Source organism: Pseudophryne corroboree, chromosome 10 (genome assembly GCF_028390025.1).
Source record: "Pseudophryne corroboree isolate aPseCor3 chromosome 10, aPseCor3.hap2, whole genome shotgun sequence".
In the NCBI taxonomy this organism is placed as follows: domain Eukaryota; kingdom Metazoa; phylum Chordata; class Amphibia; order Anura; family Myobatrachidae; genus Pseudophryne; species Pseudophryne corroboree.
The window spans coordinates 180705974-180729119 of NC_086453.1; the positions used below are offsets into that span (position 1 = coordinate 180705974).

The 23146-nt window shown below is 43.8% G+C and overlaps 1 protein-coding gene across 1 annotated transcript in view; it reads right to left on the reverse strand.

Annotated features, from left to right (window-relative positions):
- Positions 1–23146, reverse strand: part of WNT4 (Wnt family member 4) — a 107592-nt gene that overhangs the window by 40413 nt on the left and 44033 nt on the right. Inside the window, exon 2 of the mRNA XM_063942960.1 lies at positions 14529–14764. Coding sequence (XP_063799030.1) covers positions 14529–14764 — 236 coding nt within the window. The remainder of the gene's footprint in view (positions 1–14528; positions 14765–23146) is intronic.

Consider the following 23146-nt stretch of genomic DNA (forward strand, 5'->3'; position numbering starts at 1 on the left):
CCCCCTGTAGCAGTGCACCCAGTATGTGCCCTCTGTAGCTGTGCCCCCTGTAGTAGTGCCCCCAGTAGCTGTTCCCCTTGTAGCAGTGCCCCCAGTATGTGCCCCCTGTAGTAGCGACGCTTTCAAAGCCTAAAGAAAAAAAACAATACTTACTAGCCTCGCTCCAGCTTCCGGACCCGCCGCTGCTGTCTCTGGGCGCCGGCTCCTCTCTATGGGAGAGACGTCATGACGTCTCTCCCATAGCAGCGCCGCACTGACACTAGAGGTAAATTTTGACCTCTAGCTTCAGTCAGTGACGCCGGCTGCAGCGGGCGCACACGGCACTCGCTGCAGCCGGGGGCCGGGGAGGGAGGATTAGTAGCGGCTATTGCCACGGCGGCGCCCTCAGGGTAGCGGCGCCCTGGGCAAAAAGCCTGCTTGCCCGTGGCAAGAGCTGCTACTGGCCTAACAGTTCAACGGGAAACAATGGCATGGCTGAGGCAGGAGGCACTTACTGTCTCATGTCTCAGTGATGTCACTAGTTCATAATGGTAGTTCATAGGTAATTACTAGGATGTATACTCATAGATACTGTTTCAGATTAGCTGCTTCCACTGAGTGTAGATAATGTGTACTTTTTCTAATTAGTACATATCAGATTGTCATCATATTATTCTTTTTTTATAGAAAGTGCATATTCAGGACACTATACAGATAATATTGCACATAACCTTTCTGCTCAATCTTACATTGGAAATGTTGGTGTTTGGGATTCAGGGAGATAAAGTACCATCTGTATATATTCTAAAGTTGTCCTCTGCAGCAAATGCACTAAAAGGGACATAGGCCCTCATTCCGAGTTGATAGCTAGCTGCCGTTGTTCGCAGAGCGGCAATCAGGCACAAAATTGTCACTTCTGCGCATGCGTATGGTGCGCAGTGCGCACGAACGATGTACTTTCACAAAAGCCGATGCAGTTTCACACAAGGTCTACCGACGCTTTTCAGCCGCACTGTTGATCGTTGAGTGATTGACAGGAATGGGGCGTTTCTGGGAGGTAACTGACCGTTTTCCGGGAGTGTGCTGAAAAACGCAGGCGTGTCAGATACAAATGCAGGCGTGCCTGGGGAAACGGGGGAGTGGCTGGCCGAACGCAGGGCGTGTTTGTAACGTCAAAACAGGAAGTGATCGCAAGGCAGGAGTAGGTCTGCAGCTACTCTGAAACTGCTTGAAAAGATTTAGACGCCGTTCTGCGATCCTTTCGTTCGCACTTCTGCTAAGCTAAGATACACTCCCAGAGGGCGGCGGCTTAGCGTTTGCACTGCTGCTAAAAGCAGCTAGCGAGCGATCAGCTCGGAATGGGGGCCATTAGCTCTTCCACAGTGGTAGATAGAGTAGATGTCAATTCCCTGGGTTTCCTAATATTACTTAAGTACAGTACACTTCTCCACAAAGGACAAGGGCATCTGAGTATTGTTAACACTGAGATGTTATTAAAGTAACAGGGGTAAAACTTTTATGGGGTTGGTGAAGTTTTCCTTCAACGAACAAATCATTCCATCTTCTATTAAAAAGGGCATGTTTTATGAATGTTTGGGATTGAGAAACAATGGCTGCAATTACCAGGATGTAAAAATTAGCACTTTCCAAATGGAAAAAAATGGTGTGCTTTGCTAAGTACAGCTCAGGCACATCATATGATGATCATACCTCCAAATATTAAACATTTTAAAATCAAGACACCCATAACAAAGGGGGTGTGGCTACATCTCAATGATAACGTTCACATACTCCAGGGGTGGGGCTAATACTTTTGAAGCCCTAAGTCTCCCCCAGCCTCCTCCTCTAAAAATAATGTTATATTGCCTGGCTGTTGACATGGTAGGACTGTCTATTGGAGTTGAGACTGAAATCTTGAAGTATACGTGTAATGGACACACAAGTGTGCCTAGTTTTGCATTGAAGTGAAAAGAGACGTGTTTAAATAGGTTATTTAAATAAACATTACCATTTTTTACAGATGGGTGTTCAGCATTTTTCTGCACACAAAGGATCAGATTTGTCCACCTGCTCAGAGGTGGTGTAAACTAGGCTCCATACAGCACTTGTTATGTGATGGATGTTATAGTGTACCTTTTAGATGTTTTTTGATAAAAAGCAGATCTACTGACACACAAACATTCACACTCACAAAAGTGACACGTTATAAATGGTTGGGTATGAAATTCTGGCAGTCGGGATCCCAACCTTCAAAATATCGACAGCGGGATCTTGACGTCAGAATCGAGATAAGTCTTTTTACCCTACTCCTATGCCTAATCCTACCACTAACCCTAACCCACCCCTCCTGTAGCCTAACCCTAATTTCCCCCTTCCACAGCCTAACCCTCCCTCACCCCCGCAGCCTAACCATAACACTCCCCCTAGTGCCTAACCATAACCCCAAGGCCAGTATTTACCTATGGGATCAGTCCAGATTCTGACCATCAAGATCCCGCTGTCGGCATTCTGACTATCAGGATCCTGCATCCCATTATAAAGAATTCTAATGTCCACTTATTCACATGATTTATTTAGGATGTACTGAGGTTAATGGGCAGTATTACAGGAGAAAATGTTTAAGTTTACATGAATAAAAGGACCACCACCTAATCTCAACTTTTTACTGTGTACATCAATGTATATTCTAGGGAATCTCCAAACCAGCAAATGTGGATATATCCATGGACTCCAAGAAGGACGCAGTTACACTGCCGGCAGTTGGGATCCCGGCGGTCAGGATACCGACGCCGGAATCCCGACCACTGACAATGCTGACAGCTGGAATCCCGGCTAACGGGCTATTGCCACTCGTGGGTGTCCACGACACCCATAGAGTGGGGATAAAATCTGTGGCTAGCCCAGCAAGCCACGAGCCCGTACGGGGCTTCGTTTGCGATCGCCCCCTTGCCAGTATTCTGGCAGCCGGGATCCCAGCATTGGTATGTTTACCGCCAGGATCCCAGCCGCCGGCATACCATACACAACCCCTCCAAGATTCCTTGGCACTGAAGATAAATGTACAGCTTCTCTGTAAATAGGCATATCTTTCTCCCATATGCTCTGGGTTCTGCACTGTACTGTGCGCAACAGGGAGGGCTGAGCGGTTACATGCAGAACCTTTTCATTTTGTCACTAGGGACATGTTGTACAAAAAAAAATGCAGCCAAAAATCTGAAAATGCATTTCCCATATGTACCAAACTTTGGAATGCAATAGATCCTGGAGCTTGGACCTGGTGCGTAATGCCATCTTTATGTGGAGTTACCAAATAGAAGCCTGTGGGCCCCTGATGGGGATCCATCACAGCACACCCGGCGCCCGCTGCATCACACTGCGCTTTGCTATAGTCCTTCTATAGCAAAAAACAGCTCTTATTGGGAGATCTGTCCTTTGTGCATTTCTAAGTATATACCTGTAGCAGTGTTATTAACACCGGTATGCACCCGATAAAAGGCGGAATCTAGGGCAACGCGAATGCAATGCTTAGTACATATCGCCCCAAGAGTTTTCCAGTAGACAGCTCAGAGAGGAGGGAAACTTTAGCTGGCTGATCCATAGTTTCCTCTGCCTGTATGTCTTTTCAGTGCGTCTGTCTCCCAGCCATGAGTCTGTTCTGTGAGCCTACAGTATTTTCCAGTATTGTGTCAGTCTGTCCATCAGTTTATTTCCAGTCCTATATATCTGTCTCACAGTCCTGTCTGTGAGTCTGCACAGCCATTATGCTTTTACATGCAGTCATAGTCCACCACCAATCAGGGCCGTAACTAGGTGTGTGCGGAAGGGGCACTGCACATAGCGCTGCAGGGTAGGGGGCGCTGTTGGCAGCACTTGTCAGTTATCATCTGTTTTAATTACTTTTACTTGCAGGTTTACCCCTCTTTGAAGCCTAGTATGTCCTGACCACCGCTGTCTCCTACCCTGATCCCTTCTGTCAATAATACACCTATACAACATTCATGAACTCAACTTAAGATTTTGTATTTATTCAGTCACACTGTCCTTTATTACATTTCAAGATGCTGACATACCCGGGATTCAATCCCATTGTCTGTGGCATTGCAGTCAGACAATCTATTCATTGAGCTATCTGCCCTTGCATAGAAAGGTAGATAATTCTAAGATACACAAATCTATTTGTAGCTTAACTTTTATTTGTGAAAAAATGATCAGCATTGTGGCTGAGCAGATCCACTGTATGTAGTGTGTGGCTGCAAGGGATTGGATGTGTGGCTGCACACTACATAGATCTGCTCAATTGCAATGCTACATAGATCTGCTCAAGTACCAGTAGCTTGGGAAGGGGCCTCGTAGCATGGGCTCTATCTGGGATAAATCTTGTCATAGGTATGTGAGTGTTTTTTAATAGTATCATTACATGACATTTTTATTTACTAATATTGACAGTGATTGTAATCATGTCAGAAGGCATATCATATGCCTGAAGAACAATTAAACTCTTTGGCACAGGGAAGGCAAAAGGTGTCATCGGCCATGGAGAGTTTAATTTGTAAGCTTACCTTGGGAATAGGAAAAGACTACTATTTTGGTACACCTTAATCTTTAATTGCTTTGTGTTTCACAGTCTGTTAAATGTAATTTATAGTATTTGCTGTAAGGGCTAAAACACACAAAGTGTGTTATGTAACAGATCCCTTTTTCATGGAACCCGCAGGAGTTTAGCGAGATTGCTGCTAAATTTAGAGCTACAATCAGCTATAAGGCTAACCAATATAAGTGATTGCTGCTTTAAATTTAGTGGTAATCTCGCTGAAATCCTGCCAGTTCTGTGAAATTGGCACCTATTACAATAACATTTCACCTACAGTCTAGCCAGCTGCATTGAGCACACAGTGGACACAGTCAGAACAACTGTTTTTATAGACACAGTATCTATGAACTTTCTCGTAAATGTATGCTCCATGCTCACTGCAGTAAAGTGTGAACCTGATACACACTGGGTCTGATTCTTAGTCGCATGCTAATGCTATGGCTGGTTTTGTGAATACTGGGAACACCTACTTGCAGCATCATATGGTGGAGCAAATCTGTTAGACGCACCATCGAAACTTTCACCAGCCATATGGGAGGTGTAGTTTCTCCATCTGAACATGGCCTCCTGTGTGTTTTGCTGTCCACCTCTGAATGAAGCCGCTGTCAGCAAAAAGGCCATAACTGAATCACATGGCCACTTACCCCCCTGTTACCTCATGGAAATAGCCACTGAAATCCATACTCCCTGCATTCAGATCCGTTCTGCATCTCCATGTGGTAATGATCGGGACTAAAATGCTATTGTATAGTGTGTAAGAAAACTTTTACCTTTTGAAATATAATGTTAGTCTAAAGCTTGTCACTATGAAAATAAGCAACGCCTTAATGCTTATTACAGTATTTGTTTTGTTCTGTAAAGCAAAGCATTTGGTCACCAATACCCCATAGAAGTCCTGAGTTTGCCCCTAATATCCTCTTTTTAAAGGAAAGTGTCTACATGCTGAAAATTGGACATGTACACTACGTAGACATACACATTTTCCCTTTGAATGAATATGTCCACTTGTTTATAAAACCTTATGGAAGTAACACTTATTTAATAGAAAAGACAGTACAACTAGAACAAATATTGGCTAATGTGGTTTAATACCATTAATGACTGTAACTAGTGGGCAAACGCGGTGTTGCAGGCAAGTTCAGCCACAGTTGCACTCGCACTGCCTGCACAAATCTAATGGTGATCATGGAGCAGAGCAGTATACACTCACCAGTCGGTGAGTGTATACTGTACTTCAAATGGGTAATGGTGCAGGGCTGCTTGAACAGTTTTGTAGATTGCAGGTAATTCAGGTCACTCTAGTGCTAAGTAGGAGACTTCTGTCTCCCACCATGTCACACTTCAAAGTCTCTCATGCAAGAAAGTAAAGATGGCCCCTGCCAGGGGCGTTTTAAGAGAGGAGGTGACCCGCATGCAGCCTCCATCGCGGGCCGCCTCCTCTCTGGCAGCAGTAGACTCTGGCATAATGCCAGAAACTACTGCGCATGCGCAGGTCTCCGGGAACATGGTGCCCGCACCTTGTTTCCGGGGACACCTCCAGTGCCCATGCACAAATCACTTGGAAATGGCCGCGGCGGCCATTTTCCGAGTGATTTGTGCCTGCACAGCAGGGCTGCCATCGTGGGACTTCAGGGGGGGGGGGGGGGGGTAAGTATAATATATGGGTGCAGTGTATACGGTGTGGGCCCCCCTGGACCCAGGGACCCGTGTGCACTGCACACACTGCACCAATTATAGAAACACCTATGGCCCCTGCACATTCCCAATTCGAATTGACACTGCTGACCTGGCTGGCTCTGTTTCTCCACACCGATGCTGGGAAGAGGCGAGGTTATGCTGACCCTGCCGGGACATTCCCAGACCACAACCACACCCCCTTCCAGCATCAGTGAGGAGAGACAGGACCAACTGGGACAGCAGATGTTCCTCTGCAGCAGCACACTGCTATGAAGGGAGATGTTGCCCATGGGACTCAGGAGGTGAGCGCCCACTCTGTACCGAGCACTGCACGACCAGGGGGCCCATGGAAGTTTTGCTATGGGGCCCCCACAGGTCTAGCTATGCCCCTGCGTTCCAGTGTTGTGACTTATGTCTACCTACACAATACTAGGATATCTAATATATAATTTTTTATAGTATATTTATCTAACAAGCCTCATACACAGTGATGAGTTTAGTAAGTACAGTATAATGTCCCTCTGCAGTCAGATCTTGGGCAAACCCCCAACAAACATGTAAGGATTGACTTTCAGACTATTTGTTGCACCGGTAATAAAGACAGATCCCTTAATCACTTTGCTGATAACCTTTCCTATCCTCTGCATCCAATTTCCAGCTCTCAGCCCGTCCGCATCCGCTCAACAACTTTCCAGTCCCAAACAGTGACACAGTACTGAACTCGTGTGTAATGAACTCAGCCCACAAACATGCAAAGAAAACATTTATGGTAAATATCCATGTAAGATGCACAGACACATGAAAAATGGATGATATTCAAGGAGTTATGTGAATTATCTCACATTTTTCTAACTAATGTGACTTGACATTTGCTCTATATATCTCCTCCATACAACCTTTTAGTGTGGTCTATTTATCAAGCAAAGATAACTACTTTCTCTGGCATTTTTGTAGAAAAATGGTTATCATTGATTCTTTAGATTCATCAAGAGGTATACGTATATCTTGTAGCACTTTTCCGCCGCCCCCCACAGCCTGCTCTGTGGATGGTGTTGAGAATCCTAACTTTTCATCATTAGGAAATCTTAAGATGGCATTATACCCAGCAATGGAAGATCAGCAAAGCCAGAGAGGTTTCACTGGATTCCTTCCCTTCGCCACCAGCGTGAAGCTAACAGTGAGAGATAAAAGCATGCTTAGGCTTAGGAGCAGGGTTTTGATACAAAATAGACACATATGGGATAAACTGCGTTCTGTATTGTTGCTATATAGTCCAGAGTGCCAAATGCAGGTATATGAACCTATTCCTAGTTATGCTTTTAAGTTGTGTTCATCAAGAGTGTAAATGATGGTAAAATAAGTATTGTGCATTAAATATTTCCCATAGAGAATAGGAGATAATCCTGAGAAAACCAGGATAGATGTTAAATCAGTTTTGGTTGTCTGCCGGTCACATAACTACACCCCGTTAGTAATCGTGAATTGCTGGTAATCAGACTAATCTTTCAATGAGACATCTTAGGCCAGTAATGTTATTTTCTTGCTCTCATGAGCACATTAAAGCTGGTGTATATACTATACAATTATCTGTCAGATAATCTGTGGTTGGCATGAAAATCTGGTAATGGATGAGAGCAACTGACAATCGATAATTTGCTACCAAACAATGGAAAATTGACAAAACCTGTCATTTATACAAATTGGTTAAATCACGGACAAGTTTTGTCCATTTTCCAGTGTTTGGCAGCAAATGGGTGATTGTCAATTGCTCTCATCCATTACCAGGTTTTCAATCCAACCGCAGATTATCTGACAGATAATTGTATAGTGTATGCCCAGTTTAAAACTGCACATGAATTGGATTTGTGAGAGCCTCCTCAGGCAAACAAGCTGCAAATTTTGTTTATGTGGCGGTACTATGGCTTCAACAAACATTTACATGATACAGCAATGTGCAATATTTTGGTGGTTGTATGAAAAAGTTTATATTAATTAAGACAGTGGTCCTAATGTGAAACTAAGTTGTCTGTGTGACTGTAAATTTTGCAGCAACTGTATCACCTTTAAAACACACTTGCCTAAATTTTTAGCACTCCCTTCCGGTAAAAGCCCAGAAAGGAGACGCTGCAGGCAACTGTAAGGGGGAGAGGGGGTATGGTCTGGGCTAACAGGTCATTCGGCCACATCCCTGGTGTTAATATACCGTGACTCGCTGGTCAGCGCAGAGCATACTTTAATCATACTTTATTCAAAAATCTTTAAACAAAAATCAGGAGCCTCCCATAACTTCCGAGAGAGTAGGCAAGTATGGTGAAAAGGGGTAAAAACGGGTGTGCGATTCGGGTGTTTTCTCCACATCCTACCCATTTCCCTATGAAAATGTGTGATTTGCAGGAGATCCGGCTACTCTTCTGGGGGTGGGTGGGAGAGGGGAACTACCCGAAAAATAAGGAGTCTGTTGCAATTTTCAAGAGAGTAGGTAAGTATGCTTTAAAATGCTTCATGCCTCAGTGATGTTACCAGGTCCTGGTGAACTACCACAAAATGGCTGCCACCACTGTGTCTACAGGGGGCAGGTAAACTATCAGTTTGCAACAATGATATTGGACATTCAACTGTGTTTTACTGTATGTGAGTCTCTGGCATTACTCTGAGTTCCTCTACACTAGTTTAAATTTTAGATTACTGGGAATGTTGCCAAGTTTAAAGGGAAACACACATGTCAACACAGAGTGCTTATATGAGAATGCATGTTGGGCTGAGATGGAGCATATGTTTATTTTCCTTTCATTTTTATTTTAGCATTTAAAACAACACTGTGGCCTTCTGCTAACACAACATACCCAGAAAAATAAAGTACCTCAACACACCCCCTTGTGGGCAATTCTACATCCAACCACTGTGTCTGTCTAATTAATAATAATTAGATGCAATTTGATGTTTGAATGTGCCAAACTGAAAAGATAGCACAGTGTTAATTTATTTGATTTAGCAAAACTAAAGGTGCATACATTACACTGGGTGTTTTTGCCCAGCGTGTATGCACAGCAATAAACGCTGACATCGCTGGGCTGAAAATCGCTCAGTGCATACACACTGAGCGATACCCCCCCCTGCCCAGCGATGTCAGCGGGGGTGAACGGCTTTCCAGAGCAGAATGCTATGGAAAGCCATTCACCCCGTCGTTCATCTGCTGGTAATACGATGAAGCAGGGGCGCGCATCAGCGCTCATTGCTTATCGCCGGGGCATACACACTGGGCGGCTTTGAGCTGAAGCAGATCAACACACCAAAAGTGAGCTGCTTTCAGCTCAAAATCGCCCAGTGTGTATGGGCCTTTACACTACAGCAATTGACTTATTTCTACATCCCATATCATTCTGACTGAAAGCTCTATTACACAGACACTTGCCTCGCATTATGCCACCACCTCTTCTGTGTTCCGTTTAACTAATGCTCTTAAACAGGGTCTCCAAAAAGGAATTAATGATCCATATGAGGAGCACAAGGGTCATACACCTTGACTTTCTGGGAAGAACATGGGAAGGAAAGAAGTATCTTGTACTATTACACTCTACATATGCTGTGTCATGCCCTCCCTGTGTTTCCTTATCCATGTGCACGGCCTTAACCAATCCAGTTTTCTGAGCTGGTTTCTGCATACCTCTCAACTGTCCCAATTTTTTCGGGACAGTCCTGTTGTTTGGGACTGTCCTGCTGTCCCACACATGGGCTGCAGTGTCCCGCGGTGGGGAGGTGGGGGGGTTGAGAGGCCCCCTGCCACTCACTGATGCTTAGCAGACCAGCGGTGAATATACGCTGTGGGCATTGTCTATCCAACGGAGACAGAGGGACTAGGGGCATGGCGCTGGGCATGCCCCCATAGTGACAAAAAAGGAGCAACACAGGTTTTACAGTTGTGTGAAAAAGCTCTAAAGTATTTGGTTTATAGAATTTTACTGGGAACAGCTGTGACCATTGTATACCAGATTACAGTCCTCCAATATAAATGAAAAAAACAAGATAATGGGTACATGTAATAGGGTGCAAGAAGCCAGTGTGTAAGAGTTTGTGTGAGAATGGCCATATTTTTTAAGTGGCAATCATTTACAAGGCAAAACCCTGGATTTGCCTTGTAAATGACTGCCACATTAAAAATATGGGCATACCCATCAGACCTGGCTCGTTGTGCAGTGTGAAAGCCTCTGATACAGGATATTTAACCCAGGTTTCAGAAAAAGGTGCTGATTGTCTATTTATGTGTCTGCTCAGAGCAGTCCCCAGCACCTCCTTTTATTTCCTTTAAAACCTCATCAATGTGAGCCAGAAAAGTCCATTTTAAATGACATCACAGTGTTTAACATGGGTGACCTGGGTTCAGTGTGCAAGGCACCAACCCGGTAATAAGTTATAACCCGGGTTGAAACTACAATGTGAAAGGGTCTGACCCAGGTTTGCGATCTGAAAGTGGTATAATGGGCCATTATGATAATTTTGCACATAAAAATTACAAAGTGCTGTTTTCTGAGGATTTCCACAATTTTTAAGTATTCTGCAGATCTATTAATGAGGACCCTCAGTTTTTGATCAAAAGTCCCTATTGAAATCTATGGGGACTGAGATATTCATCATGCTCCAAAAAAATGACTAATAATCACTAAAGTAAGTCTATCTTGTCATGGTGTTAGCCGGATTGGGAACAAAAAGCGGCCCTGGAAAAATTTGTACTAGTGTCCTTACATGGGCAGCACCAGAGGCGTAAGCCATGGGTCATGGCAGCAGCACCCTCCCCCCAAGACTTTCCAGATAGTGGGCATGTCCAGCATCAAGGGGGAAGTTAATAGGAAATAAAGTTAAATATTATGAGCACATTATATGATACACCTTTAGAATTTAGGAAACTATATAATTTCTTTAGAAAGATATATTTTCTTGCTTATTACACCAACCGTATCCCAATCACTATTCACTCAATCTTATATGTCACCCAAGCAGTCAGACAGAGCATACATCATCTGCAATCACAGGCTAAGTGGCAAAGAAATTTTCATATATGCAAATTATTTTGCATCTTATTCATTATGTCTATAAATAGGACCACTTGTCCTCAAACAAAACAGGCCCCACGGGTGCATCGGCCCACCGGGGATCTTCCCTGTAAGGCCTATGGCCAATCCGCCTTTGGTGTTAGCCAATGTAGCCTCTCCTCTCCAATACAGGCCATATGAGTATACACAATAATGCTTATGTGATCACTATGGTGGTCATTGCAAGTTTTTCGCTCGCTAGCTGCATTTAGCAGCATTGCAAACGCTAGGCCGCCGCCCTCTGGGATTGTATCTTAGCTTAGCAGAATAGCGAACGAAAGATTAGCAGAACTGCTACTAAATATTTTCGTGCAGTTTCTGAGTAGCTCCAGACCTACTCCTAGATTGCGATCAGCTCAGTCCGTTTAGTTCCTGGTTTGACGTCACAAACACGCCCTGCGTTTGGTCAGCCACTCCCCCGTTTCTCCAGACACTCCCGCGTTTTTCCCTGACACGCCTGCGTTTTTTAGCACACTCCCGGAAAACGCTCAGTTACCACCCAGAAACAACCCTTTCCTGTCAATCATTCACCGATCAGCAGTGCGACTGAAAAGCGCCGCAAGAACACCCGCAAATCTACTAAATTTTGTGTTAAATAACTTAGCGCATGCGCTCTGCGTACCATGCGCATTTAGCAACAAATCGCAGCATAGCGAAAATTGGCAACGAGCGAACAACTTGGAATGACCACCTATAATTTTATTTAACTTTTTTTATTTGTTTGATTTAATACGTTCAATTAAATTTGCAAAGTGAAAACTCTTCCATCCCAGCGAAGAGTTGGAAGCAAACTATTTAGTACTTTTCAAGTTCAGACCCAGCTAACTGAATGCGCAATGACTGCACATGCATCAACAAGGACTGATGGTCAGAGACCCAATATGGATCCCTCTCAGGTCTCAGGTAAAAAATGCAAAATAGTAGCCCAGAGGCTACATTGGGGTAATGCCACGTGAAGATGGCGTTAGCTACCAGGGCCAAGTTCTGGAATGCTTTGCATTCTGGAGCTTGGCAAATGTAACAGTTTAGCAGCCCCCACGCTTGCATTTTTGCTGATATCCCCTGGAAATGGCTGTTTTTGGAGGATTTCTCACAAAATTACTTGCATAAATATGCCTCTTAGTGTACACAAACCAATTGATGAGGTTCTATTAAAAAAGCTGGTCAAATTATTGTGGTCATCACAGTTGTTTTCAAAAACATGAATTTACATTTCTATTGTCCTCATCCTTCACTGAAGCTCACAGAAAAAGTGACTTGAGGACAATATGGCCTAAACCTGCTCAACTAAAGGGTGCCTAGAGCCTAGAAATTTATCACAAAAATACAACTGGAAGCTAGTAAATGTGTCTTATTAAAGTGACAGAGATAGGGTTGGGCTCCCGAGACGTCTGACACATGAAATATTAAATACCTTTTGTGAGGAATTCAAAGCTGTCCACCTACCTACAGTATAAAACTGTGCAAAAATAAACTTGCATAAGGACAGTGGCATCACTAGGGGAGTGCCAGCCACACTGGCGACACCATCTAAGGGGGTGACACCAAAATAGCAAAACTGCTCTGATATTATGGTATCATCTCCTCGGTCTATGTCATCAAGCAGGAGGGAAAGGAGGTGGGTGGCCATAGAGGAGGCAGGCAGCGGACACTGGTTGGAAGAGCTTGTCAGCACAGAGGGGCTGAGTCACACAACGTTGGTTTTGTGAACATAAGGCCACTCCCGCTTCAAGAGTACACCTCCGGCGTGTGTATACTTGTCTGCCACACCTGGTGATGTCACTGCCTGAGGAATACTCCCATGAAACAATCTCTCCATAATATGCACCCCAGAAATATCACTGCATGGCCTGCAAATGAATGCAGTTACCCACAAAAAGAAGTGCATTTGTACAAAAATAGATTGTTCACTTGCAGTTTTATTTCGCACTTCTGTAAATCAACCACATTATCTTTCTTCCTGCCATTTACTGGGGTTTATCTGGCTCGCCTCATACATATTGATAAACATAAACAGTATGTAGCCTATTGGGATGGTTGTCACAAAACCACATTAGGTGTATTGGCATCAGCAGTAGCATGTAATGCAAGGGTTAATGCAATGGCACATACACAGTGATGAAGTTGCAGTATGGCAGCCTGGAGTAAGCATGGTGTGCTGGGTTTTGTAGTGTGCATCGCGTAGAATGCACCATCAGGCTATAAACTAATTGTGCAGGTACCCAGTTGCTTGTGCACTTAAGCAGTGGTGGTATAGCATAGATAGGCCGCCCTTGTAGCTGTAGTGTTTTCCGATGCATGTGAGGCACTGTCCATGCACCCAGGATGTCTGAGGAGAATAGCGTGCAGCAGGGGTGTAGACAGAACTTTGTGGGCACCATAGCAGCTGCACTCCCTGCACCTATGGTAGCTATGCCCTGGAATATAACCCATGTAACTGTGACAGGGAAGGTGGGCCCCTCTCAGCTCAGGGCCCCATAGCAGCTGCATTCCCCGCACCTATGGTAACTACGCCCTTGGCATGCAGCATTGCAGTAGCGCATGTTGCAGGATGGATCTGCTGTGAGAGCTGCGGCGGGTCCTAGTACCCACCAGCTCTAAATTAAGTGATGGAGGCAGTGCAGAGTACTGCTCTCCCCACAATATATAACATAAAGCCATTCTTTAGAGGATATACACGTTTTAATACTGTGTCCATATCAACCAATTGGCTTATACGTATCATTTTCTAGAAAGTATTTGATAAATGCTAGCTAGAACCTGATTTATTGCTATGGGCAGCATCTTTCTTTGGAAGGTTTAAAACATTTCCCACTATTCTTTAAAGGTCAAATTTGATGATTACTTATAATGCTACAGAGTAAACAGTACACCGTCTAGTGTTACCTTGATTACATATCAGCTATTACTTCCATATTGAATTATTTATTGAATTATAGATAGCCTAAACCACATTGAACATCTTTATGAGAGTGTCTTAACTGCCCATAATACAAGTGTGAAAACTCAAGCTGCTGTTGCCTTGCTGCACTGTATGCATTAATCAGTACATACAGTCTATTTATTTACAGCAAGACAACACATGGCCGAGAATTATTAAAAAATACAGGGGCACCTCCCTCCTACATGGCAACCTATGGTAAAGCGGTGAATAGCGAAAAATAAACACATTTAGTTACATTTAAACACTTTACCTTGCGTCACTACCTTCCCAAAGACAGGCAATGTATCAAGTGTTGAGCAGTTCCACCGTCGATTCCTAAACTGATACTGGCATTCTTCAATTGCCAGCTGTGCCCCTCGCCTTACAGAATCCATGACTTCTAGATTCCTTTTGCACATTTGCACCTGGCGTTGAATTAATCCCTTTAGCTTCTCACAAGTTTCTTCCTCTGAAATGCTCCCTACCGAGGACAATTTTGCAAGGTACCTACAACAGAAACATAACGTAAATGTGTGACTTGCAGAACAAAAATTAAGCAAAAAGCAGCAGGCACACTTTTTTAAGACACCATTGTGGTTTCAATGTTGTTAAATATTTTAGAAATATTATAAACTATTTAATAAGAATATTGGAAGCTATAGAGGAGGTCAAGTGCTTCAGTTCAGATTGCAGTCAAATTGCAGAACTCGCATAGTGATACACAGAACTGCACAATAATGTGTTAGAGGCACACCAGAGTTCATTATAGGCAGCATAATCTCTGTCTGTAGTAACTAATACAGATTTCCTTCCACTCGCCTCTCGCCTCCAATCAAGCATTTACTGCTTTGCGCCCCAGTGTCAGGTGCTTGCGGAACCCGTTTACCTTTACTATACTACACAGTCAATCAAAGAGGGACTGTTCAGCCAACATTGGGACAAGTGGGAGGTATGGGATCTTTCAAAACCATTGAGGCATAAACCAGCACTTTGTACCTCATATCTTAGCGATGTCACTAGTTTCATGTGAATTTTTACTTCAGCTGTATATTGGATAAGCCCCTTAATGGCTGCCTCTTCTGTGTATCCAGAAATTATAATTGCACTTGTGAAATGACGACTACTTATTTACCAATGATGCAGTAACAAATAAAAAGATTTGCAATGCAGTGCAAAAGCGAATGTTGATTAAACCACAATGGATGTTTTTATTCCCTGATAACAGTCTGTGGGATACAAGATGTGCAGTGAACTTGCAGCCGTGCTAGATAGAGCTGTGATGACAGACTGTTTCAGTGTGTTCTCTTTTCTCTAGTAGATTTGCAGGATGTTTTGGCGATACATGAGTAAATTATTTACAATTACGTATTCTGGCTGATTAAACACTATGTGCTTGTTTCATTATAGAGCGGACAATGTGCAAAGTGTGAGAAATAAAGTGAATGTAATTTAATGAGAATGTTATTGGCTGTAAGAATCTGCAGGCACTTGGCCTCTAGAGCTTACAATCCAAATTTTCTTCTGTGCTGGAAACTCTTCCTCCTCTTGTAAATGTAATCTTGGCTGTCTGACAACCCATCTGTCTCCCACTCGGTGATCAATCGTCTTCATACTGATATATCTCGCAGGAAGTTTGGGCAGTGATCCGCCCTCATGCTTACAACTCGGCAGCTTTGTCCTGTGCCTCGCTGATACTGTAGAGATGTGCATTCCTTGCTCTGGATCTATCTTGTCAGAAATCCTGATTACTGCTGTATCCAAGTACTACTCAGAAAAGCCAGAGGTCTCTAGAGTCAGCCAAAATAAGCAGTAAATAGTTATGTGTGCCAGCTCACAGCTGCCATACCATCCTCTAGCCTTCTGCTGTTTTATAATCACTTACAAACATCTCTTTTAAAAAGCAAACCTTCTGCAATCCTACTTTCAGGCCTGTAGCTCTGCTATACAGCAGGATGGTCTGCAAATGCAATTTACTCAGTCAGGCAGTGCTATATTGTAATTACTAATAAGGGAGTTTACCTTCCAACTATCCCAATTTTGGCAAAACAGTCCAGTTTTTCAGGGACTGTCTCGCTGCCCCAACCATAGGCCGCAGTGTCCCATAGTGGGGGGTAGGGGGCAGTTGGCGCTGGATATGCCCCCACAGTAATGACATTTTGGGCATGCACAAACAGTATGTCCCTCCCCAGGACATCAGAAAGTTGGGAGGTATGGGTTTGGGATGGTAGCCTGGGACTACGGCACTATGGGAACCAAGACCTCAGATATGTACAGGAGATAACATGAGCTTGGGCATACTTATTAGAAGCGACTTAAGTCCAATTGGAGAAAGAGCGCTATATAAGTAAAATCATTATTATTTTTATTATTACCTACTCTCCTGAAATGTCCAGGAGACTTACAATTTGTAGGCGTATTTTTCTCACAAGTCGATGAACTTACTGCATGATGCCCACTTCTCCAATGAAATGAATGGCACTGGAAGCTGATGATGCAATTCCCGACTGTATAAGATGAAAATCATTGCATTGAACAGCAGGGAGCTTGACATGAACCCACAGGCCACGCCTCCTATACCTGTGGCCTCCTCAGAGGAATTCTCTTGAAAGAAAATAAGTATGGCTTGGGGTGATGGCCTTACATTGCAGTGAATTTGGGGGGATGTACGTGTGTGTGTGTGTGTGTGTGTGTGTGTGTGTGTGTGTGTGTGTGTGCGTGTGTGTGTGTGTGATTTTATATATATATATATATATATATATATATATATACACATACAAAGAATCGAAGTGATCCACACTCACGTTTGCAGTGTTAACGATGGGGTGCATTCCAATGAAAAACAACCAACAGGTCATCGTTCCAATATATCCATATAATAGGGGAGCACTCACTAGACTTCTTAAAAGCAAATCCTTTATTCAGAACATGGAATGGTAAATCACATCACATGCAGGGTGCAGGCTGTGCAGGAATTCTGGCAAGTCTGCCCCTATTTTTAAAGTGCCAATCATTTACAAGGCAAAACCAACCTGGTTTTGACTTGCAAATGATAGTCGCTTAAAAATACGGGCAGACTTGCCAGAATTCCCGCACAGCCTGCAACCCGCAGGCTATTAAATAAACTCCTTAGTGTTTATTGATTCAATTGGAACCTTGTCTAGCTTTTGGGTTTATTATGGAAGTCTTTGGTGATATGACTTTGACGAAATGACTATATGAGGTCCATCTATCATAGACTGTGGGAATCAAATGGGTGGAGCAATTCATCCCTTATTTAGGAATTGATTTACCCAAAAAATCCTCTTACCTCCATTGACAGGATAATGGGATGGGAACATATTGTTTTGTTGTACTCTATATGGCTTGGGGATCAGAATGGGCATGTAGATGTTGCAAAGGTGCATGTACTGTAGATGTTGCCAAAGTCCAGAAAGTGCATGGTGTAGGCACTAAAAAGATGTCTGACCTAATTTGTGTTTACTAAAACCTAATGTGGTGGAATGGTTAGAATTTCTGCCTCACAGCACTGAGGTCATGGGTTTAATACTCATCACGGCCCTAACTATATTCTCCCCATGCTGGCGTGGGTTTCCTCTAGGTGCTCTGGTTTCCTCCCACAGTCCAAAAATATACTGGTACTGTAGGTTTATTGAGTCACAACAAAAAATTAACCCTAGTGTGTGTGTGTGTGTGTGTGTGTGTGTGTGTGTGTGTGTGTGTGTGTGTGTACACACATGTGTTTAGGCCAAACTAGATGGGCCAAGTGGTTCTTATCTGCAGTCAAATTCTATGTTTTTATGTCATACCTGCCTACTTTATGACTGCTCCCTCCAAGAGGGAACAGCAACTTCAGAAATAGGAGGAGTTCTGGTGGGGAGTGGAGATGCGACTGCATCATTGGGGCCCAGTACCCTGCCTTAAAAATCCCACATTACCGGCATTGTAAAGTGGGGGCGAGGCTTTGATTAAGTGATTTAGCCAGGATCGTGTAATTGCCCTTCCCATGTTTCCTCTTTGAGCAGTAGGCACATACGGGGGCAACTGGATGCAGGAAACTTGCCAGTGGATGTAGTTACTACGCCGGAATCCCGACAGCTGGTAAAATGCCGGGATTCCCACTCGGGTGGTGGGTCCATGCCACCGCTCGACTGAAAATAGAACTCGTGGCAAGCAGAGCTCTCCACTGGGCCCAAAGCATGGTGCGGCAAGTCCATGAGGGGACTCACTGTGCTCGCTGCATTTGTTATGGCTGGCAGGATGCTGCTGTCGGGATCCTGACAGCTAGCATACCGTCAGCCGGGATATCCAACCCCTTTTCCAGGTGGCTGGGAGTGCCACACGTTCTGATAGGGTAAGCAAGTAAGTTCTATGGTTCTAATGCAAGTTGATGATGATGATGATGATGACAGATGCTGGACAGCGTCTGTTTGATCGAAAGTGACTAAACCACACCCACTAATGCAAACAGAGTGTAACTGCAGCAGATGCATACCCTCCAACTGTACCTTTGTGGCCGGCACAGTACCATTTTTTTATGGTCTGTACCGGCCAAAAAGGGCTTTGTATCGATTTTTGACTCACTAAATCTCCATTGAAAGTATAGAAAAGTGGGTGTGACCACGCCCTCTTTACCCGTGGCCACGCCCCTTTTGCTAATTTGTACATTTTTTAGTTTAAAATGTTGGAGGGTATGCAGATGTATTTTAAAAGTCATATTACATTGTATTGAATATTAATTTATGCAAATAAAGTATGTTTTATAGGGTGGGATGTACTTAAGGAAAAATTAGGTAAAACCCCCGTTTTTGGGGTAAGTTGGTATTAAAAAGAGTTTCAGTTTGTAATGGGAGGATTAGTTACCGTATACACATAGGTAATCCAGTGAGTAAAATGGTTAAGTACCAAGGGGCAAGTATCTCTCTGCAGTTCAGTGCAGTCCCGCTCTGTGGTAGCACTATATATTCACCAATGTAGTTGGAAAGACCACATAGGAAGCCCAAATGACAGAGTAATAGCATACCAAGGGGTGTTGAATCTTCTGCTGCTCTGAGCAGTCCCACTGTATTGAGGTTCTATGTGGTCACCCATTATGGGAAAATGGTTGGAGTGAAATAAATGACCGGTATGTTTCCAGTGATGTCCCTTTAATGGGTGATGATATACCCAAAGGGTCATATTTATCAACATTTTTTTACTAAAATAATGAGTAAAAGAGGGTGTTTTCACATGCTTTTCACATTATTTAGTATCACTCAAATGTATTAAAGGGCTTTTGGAGCAATTTTCATGAAAACTGCTCCAAACACTTTAATTATTTTTTTTTAATAAGCAAGATAGCAATTCCCATACTTATAATGGTAAATGCGATCTGATCAGATTTACTAAAAAAACAAAAAAAACAAAAACAAAACACTGCAGTGCGCCCTGTGATAATGCCAGCTTCAGCAGATTGTGTACTTCTGTGCAGCTTTCTCTGCCTGTAAGCAGAGAAAGCTGTGCAGAGATACGGCAGTGTGATCAGCTCTGTGTATCCTATGGACACACAAGCTGATCACTGTGTAAAGCCCCCCACCCCCCCCCCCCCAAAAAAAAAAAAAATTTATACTTACCTACCCAGGGACCGGTGATCTGTGCTCCAGTGCAGGTCAAAGGGGCTCCCTCCTGCTCCTGTGACCTCCGGTGTAGTAAAGTAAAGCTGCAAAGTGGCAGATCACTTTACAGCATAAAAGGTCACAGCAATCAGGGAGTCCCGATGACCAGCAGCCACCCAGGAGTTCTGACCACCGATGCCCGCCTGGTGAGTATGAGTCAGCGGTGAAGGAGGGGTCGCAGTGAGCGCGAAGGGGGAAGTCGTCCCGGCGGCGGTAGCGGCGGTGACAGCACATGTGCAGCATATGCAAAAAATACCCCGATAATGCTGCGGAGAGGCATTGCAGGGACAGAGCTTTCTCGCAAGCTCTGTCCCTGCATGCAATTTTTGATACATCCGTGCGATGTAGTCAATTAATGCAATGCGGATTGGGTCATTTTTATCACATCCCATCCGCATCCTCAGATGCGGATGGTGATAAATCAGGCCCAAAGTCTTTAATGTGCAGTCTTATGCATAAAGAAGGAGGCAGTTGTGCCAAACAAACAGCAGTTCAGGGATTAAAAGTGCCTAACATGTTTCCCTGTGGTTTACAGCTTCAACAGAGGCATACACAGGGAAACACATCTGCCTCTGACGAAGCTGCACATCCGCAGTAAGGGTCCGGCACGTGCGCAAAATTACTGAACATCAGCATACCTCCCAACATTACCAACCTTTAAAGCGGGACACCTGCGCGCCTGCCTGAAAAGGGGACGTGGTCTACAAGAAAAGGGCGTGGCTTCGTGGGAGATCCCGCAATCACGAGCCATGCCCCATTTTCATCACTGAGGGGGCATGCCCAGCTCTCTGTGAACTGCTGGCATGCCCTCTCTCTGTCTGTCTGCACTGAATGCTCACAGCGTCTATTCTCCGCTACAGGAGCCTCCCAACTGCCCCCCACCACCACGGGACACTGCGGCCCGCGGGTGAGACAGCAGGACAGTCCCAAAAAATGGGACTGTCCCGCGAAAATCAGGAGAGTTGAGAGGTATGCATCAGTACTTTGTGCCATATGCCGCTTCTTGGTCAGGGCCTGAATCAGTCCCATAGTTTCTTAGTATACCTGCATCTCAGCATATATACGTAATTGCATCATTTTTTCGGATGTATTTTACACCATTATTTATTAGTGTATATGAGTCTAACTCTGCATGACTCCCATTTGTTTTGTTTCAATATGACAGCATAATCTTAAATACAATGTCAGGTTAATAAGCAAGTAAGCTGTACAATGCAACCTGCACTGTTTGACAGCTTCGGGATTGAAATACAAGCAGTGCCTCCAGCTCTTCGGCCTGCAGTGTGAATGTGAGGTACTATACAGTTCCATTATTCATTTTTTTTTTGCTGTGGAAGCTGAGCTATAAATTATGTGCTAAGCTGCTTAAATTCCTTTTCTTGACTTATAGACAAACCTCCAGCAAACTCAGACCTCTCAGACTACAGCTTACAGGACCACGCACATTAGACTCTACTTTTGTCAGATTCATAGATAGAGCTTCTACATTACAGTCATGCCCACGAAAGATTTAAAGGCCTCAAATATTTTAAACTTCCTTCCCACAGCTATCCAGAAATCATATTTATCTTCTGTGTATCTTTGAGATTCTCCTGCTCTAACACTTTGGTTCAACCTGCTTTCTGCCACTGACACCAGGCGATGGGTTTACCATCTGTTGGAGACTCCCAAATATGGATGCTCCAACCACTTTATATTATTGATCAAGTTACGTCCTTTGAAACGCAGCCCTGGGTCAGGAGATTCTGTGCCAGCTAAAACAAGATTATTGATAAAGTTACCAGTTACTAAATTCAGCACAAAACTAAGGATGCCATCTTGCAGTGTAGTAACGTTCAAATATTATTCATTTTGCAAATTTGAAAAATTAAAAAAAAAAAATTCATAGCCATAGGTACTGCAACTGCTAGAAAAAAAAGTGAAACCATCATTGACAGGAGCAATATTTTCTTCATAGTACAAGTGATGCTTTATTATGTGCTTACTTATACATACTTCAAAGCCATTAAAATGCTGATATAATGTGACATTTAAAGCCTGCTAAATATGTTTCACTAGGGCTTGCAATCACTGCCGAAACACAATGGAACTACTGTACTATCGGAATACATACGTATTCCCGATGGACAGAATGACGGCTGTCAAGATCCTGACAGCGGCATCCTACCTGCCAGAATGGCAGCAACGGGGCAGGCGCATAGAGTCCCCTTGCGGGCTCGGTGGCTCGCTGTGCTTGCCACAGGTTCTATTCCCACTCCATGGGTGTCGTGGACAACCACAAGTGGGAATAGCCCATGTGCGCCAGGATCTCAGCAGCTGGCAAATTAACTGCATCCTGTACTATCACCAGCTGTGACTCCCTTGATGTACTGGATGGAAGCCCCATCAATGGTGATAATATGCCCCTATGTTGATAGGGTAGTGGTGTTACCCTATCGGGACTTTTCAATGAAGTTCTGCCCTTGGTGAAGGGGGTAGAGATGGACAGGTTATAACTTATAACAGGTTGGGTGGAAAAAGAATGATTAAGAGATGGTTTACTACTGGTCCTTAAATAAATTGATACTTTCAGTGGGAAGTTCTTTTCATCTAAACTCACACAATGCACCTGGTTACCCCTGCTGTTCTAGAAAGTAATGCAAGTAAAAGATGGAATTCTATAAACATGATACAAGTGAACCTGAAGCTAAGTACACACTAGGACAACAGACTGGCCGTCCTGTTGATCTGCTGACCTATATTACAATTGCTAAGTGCAAACACTTACCAACTGGCACGATGTGTCATGGCTGACATCACAACTGGGCAGCCATTTACATGTGTCTGCCCAGTTGTGATGTCAGTCACCGGTGGCGTCTGCAACATGTGTGTCGACCACCCATACACATAGCACAATGCAGTTAAATATCTGAAGAAATTTTGGCCATCAGCTGTGCTACGCAGCAACACGATATGTCTGTGAACGACGTCGTTTACAGACATTACACTAGTACACACTCGCCAACGTGCCCACGATATATCGGGAGTTCAATTAATATATAGGCCAGTGTGTACCCAGCTTTACTGTCTCAGAGGGAAAAAAACAAGCAGTTAAATATTTGTGCTAATGTCCTCATGAAATAATGATTTAAAAAGAAGGAAGAATCAATTAAAAACTGGAATAATTATGGCTCTTTTAAGAAAAAGCAAAGAATGTGCATTTATAGGGGCAGTCCCAGGTTACTTGGGAATAGCAAAC